The 3,153-nt window shown below is 46.5% G+C and overlaps 1 protein-coding gene across 1 annotated transcript in view; it reads right to left on the bottom strand.

Moving 5' to 3' along the window:
* Positions 1-325: 325 nt before the first annotated feature.
* Positions 326-3,153, bottom strand: part of RARG (retinoic acid receptor gamma) — a 139,749-nt gene continuing 136,921 nt past the window's right edge. Inside the window, exons 8-9 of the mRNA XM_015817137.2 lie at positions 1,540-1,698; positions 326-533 (exon numbers count right to left, since the gene is read on the bottom strand). Of these exons, the coding sequence (XP_015672623.1) occupies positions 352-533; positions 1,540-1,698 (341 nt within the window). The 3' untranslated portion in view covers positions 326-351. The remainder of the gene's footprint in view (positions 534-1,539; positions 1,699-3,153) is intronic.

Here is a 3,153-nt window from a genome sequence, read left to right as displayed (position 1 = left end):
TGCTTGACTCATCCGGACAGGCAACCTGGGGGGGCTTTGGCAAAGCTCTGGGGTTGGGAGAAAAGGCTTCTGAATAGACATCCAAGGCCCCAAAGAAAAAAGATTAAGGCAAGAGGCATCCAGCCCACGTCACCAAACACAGAGGAGAAGAGAGGAACAGGTTGCGGCTGCCTCCTAGCTCATCTTGAGTGCCGTCCTGATGCCTGACTCTGGCAGATGAACCAAGAGCAGGAAAGGCAAGCCTAAAACTGTGTCCAGGAGGAAACGGGCCACGGGAAGGCAGAGATGAGACGCAGAAAGCCATCTTCTCCCAGCCTTTCTCAGCCTAGATCCAGGCTTTCTTTTGAGGTGCTAGGGGGCCTCCTCTGGGCTTTTGGTGTCAGCTGGGCTCTCCTCAGTGCTCGGGGCTTCTGCCGAAGTTGGAGGTTGTGACAGCTCATCTTCAAACATTTCAGGATTTTCCAGCATCTCTCGGATGAGTGGTGGCATGGGACCAGGGATCTCCATCTTCAAGGTGATGGCCCGTTCAGCACCTGTTGAAGAGGAGAAGAGGGAAATGGGTAGCATTGGCAGATGGGAGTTTCCCCATGAAGCCCGTCAGGTAATAAGAGGGGCTGCATTATTCTTCACCAAGAACAGTTGCCACAAGCTTCTCATTGATACTACAGGTAGTCCTCAACTTACAATAGTTCATCTAGTGACCATTCAAAGTTACAATGGCACTGAAAAAAAGGGACTTATGACCATTTTTCATACTTATGACTGCAACAGCATCATCATGGCTCATGTGATCAAAATTCAGACGCCTGGCAACTTGCTTATATTTATGACGGCTGCGGTGTCCCGGGGTCATGTGTGATCACCTTTTAGTGAACTTCTGACAAGCAAAATCAATGGGGAAGCCAGATTCACTTAACAACCAGGTTATTAACCTGACAACTACAGAGATCCACTTAACAACTGTGGCAAGGAGGGCCGTTAAATGGGGCAAAATTCACTTAACAAATGTCTCACTTAGCGACAAAAAATTTGGGCTCAATTTTGATCAGAAGTCGAAGACTACCTGTACTGCAAACTCAGAGCAGCTACCAATGTATCTTGCACTTCAGTTTACACATTGGCTGTCTGCACATATATCCAAGACTCTTCATAACCTCTGTGGAAGGAACCAAAAACTTTAAGTGAAGGGGTTATATCAAAGCTCTCAAGGAAGTGCTTGCAGGGGACAACTCCTCCTTTCCCCCAAAGCTTTTGGAAGAGTCCTTCCATAGACCACCAATTACAGGATATGCTATGAGCAAGAGGCAGAGTCAACCAGATCAGTAGGCTTGCGCCACACTGCAGCAAGCAAAATAGTGACAGCCATTAAAAATAGTACCCAATTATCTCTCTTCTACCATAAGTCTCTGGTTCCTAGAGTGAGATACAGTATTTAGAAACTGCTTCAGGCATCTCAGGAGTGCCCCATGGCCAAAACTTCAAATATATACACCCAGCTCCAATGATCTTACGCTCCCAAATGAGAATGTTCTGTTTTACCTTTGGTACTGATCCCCCGCAGGTCAGTAATTTTCATTAGCATGCGGGGAAACATGTAAGGCTTGTTGGGCCGACGTCGGCGCGCATAAATCTTCAGTGCTTCCAGCAACGGTTCCTGTAACTTATCTACCTTTTCCGGTTCTTCCAGGTCCATTCGATCTGTGGGGAAAAGAAAGACTATGATGTGTTTGTTCTGCTGCTGTGAACATGCTAGGCTGTCCTTGACTGTTTCACGGAATACACAGAATGCCAGTTTTCATCTCCTGATGAGCATCCTTAATCCTTGTGGATTGCAGGGCAAGAAAAAAAAAACCATAAACCAGTGGTGGCGAACCTATGGCACATGTGCCAGAGGCGGCACTCGGAGCCCTCTCTGTGGGCACATGTGCCATTGCCCTAGCCTTGCCTCCTCCCGTGACCCCCTCACCAACAGCCCCCCTGGAAGAGAGTCGCCCCCGAGCATGGCCCACACAAAGCAGCGCAGCCAAGGACATGGCAGCGTAGACAAGACTCTGCCCTCACACCCCATCATGCACAGTTGATGCTGCAGGGTGTGGGCAGAGGGCATGGCCGCAATGGTGCTGCTGGGCTGCCTGGGCAATCTGCGACGGGCCCTGGAGGTGGTGAGTGGCCCTCCGGGCAGGTGGGGTGGGGGCGGGGCAGGGGGTGGAGCAGGGGCGGAGCCAGTTTTTGGGCACTCGGTCTCTAAAAGGTTCGCCATCACTGCCATAAACAAACCCCTAAAACAATTAAGTAATAGGAAGCCTCTTAGATGGGGTTTCTGCTTGACCAAGCTCCAGATAAAGATATTTCACTGTTGTCCCCTTTTTGTCATTACATACTGGTTTTTTTTCCCTTTCATAAGAGGGAATGGGATCCTAATACCATGTCAGGAAAGAAAGAAAGAAAGAAAGAAAGAAAGAAAGAAAGAAAGAAAGAAAGAAAGAAAGAAAGAAAGAAAGAAAGAAAGAAAGAAAGAAAGAAAGAAAGAAAGAAAGAAAGAAAGAAAGAAAGAAAGGAAAAGAAAAGAAAGCTGGATTTTATGCTCCATCTAGTCCATGAGGAGAGAAACTGGGTGGATGATTTCTCCAGGGGACAGAGAAATTCTCCCACACATTTTCAAAGGCAGACCTCTGCAGATGAATTGTAGCATTGCTCCTGAAAACATCTTGTAAAAGGACTTCTTAGTAATGTCTTCCCCAGAGACTGGATTGATGGGCATTGAAGCGAAGGTAGAAGTGACTGTATAAGAAAGCACAGCACATTCACATCCATGCCCACTCTCCACTTCTTCACTACATCTTTCAAAACTTATCTGTTCATGACCAACTACCTTCACCCACGAAGTAATTTCTAAAGCAAATTCTCTGTCATCAAAATAAATGAAACCTGATAGAAAAAATATGAAAGAACACAACTCTGTTTATGTAATCATATATACGGATTGGTTTGTCTAGGGCACATGACTTTCCCTCCTCCTCCTCCTTTTAATTTAGAAATTATTTCATTTTAATTGCTACTAGTTTTTAGACTTTGCAGTGGTCCACGCCAATGTTTTTCCTACTTCATTCCTACAGATCTACGATGACATCAGAGATTAGACTGGCCCCCACT

This window comes from Protobothrops mucrosquamatus, unplaced genomic scaffold, assembly GCF_001527695.2.
Source record: "Protobothrops mucrosquamatus isolate PMUCROS unplaced genomic scaffold, P.Mucros_1.0 scaffold555, whole genome shotgun sequence".
Lineage (NCBI taxonomy): Eukaryota > Metazoa > Chordata > Lepidosauria > Squamata > Viperidae > Protobothrops > Protobothrops mucrosquamatus.
Note: the sequence above shows the minus strand (reverse complement) of the source record. Positions and strands in the feature narration are given on the sequence as shown.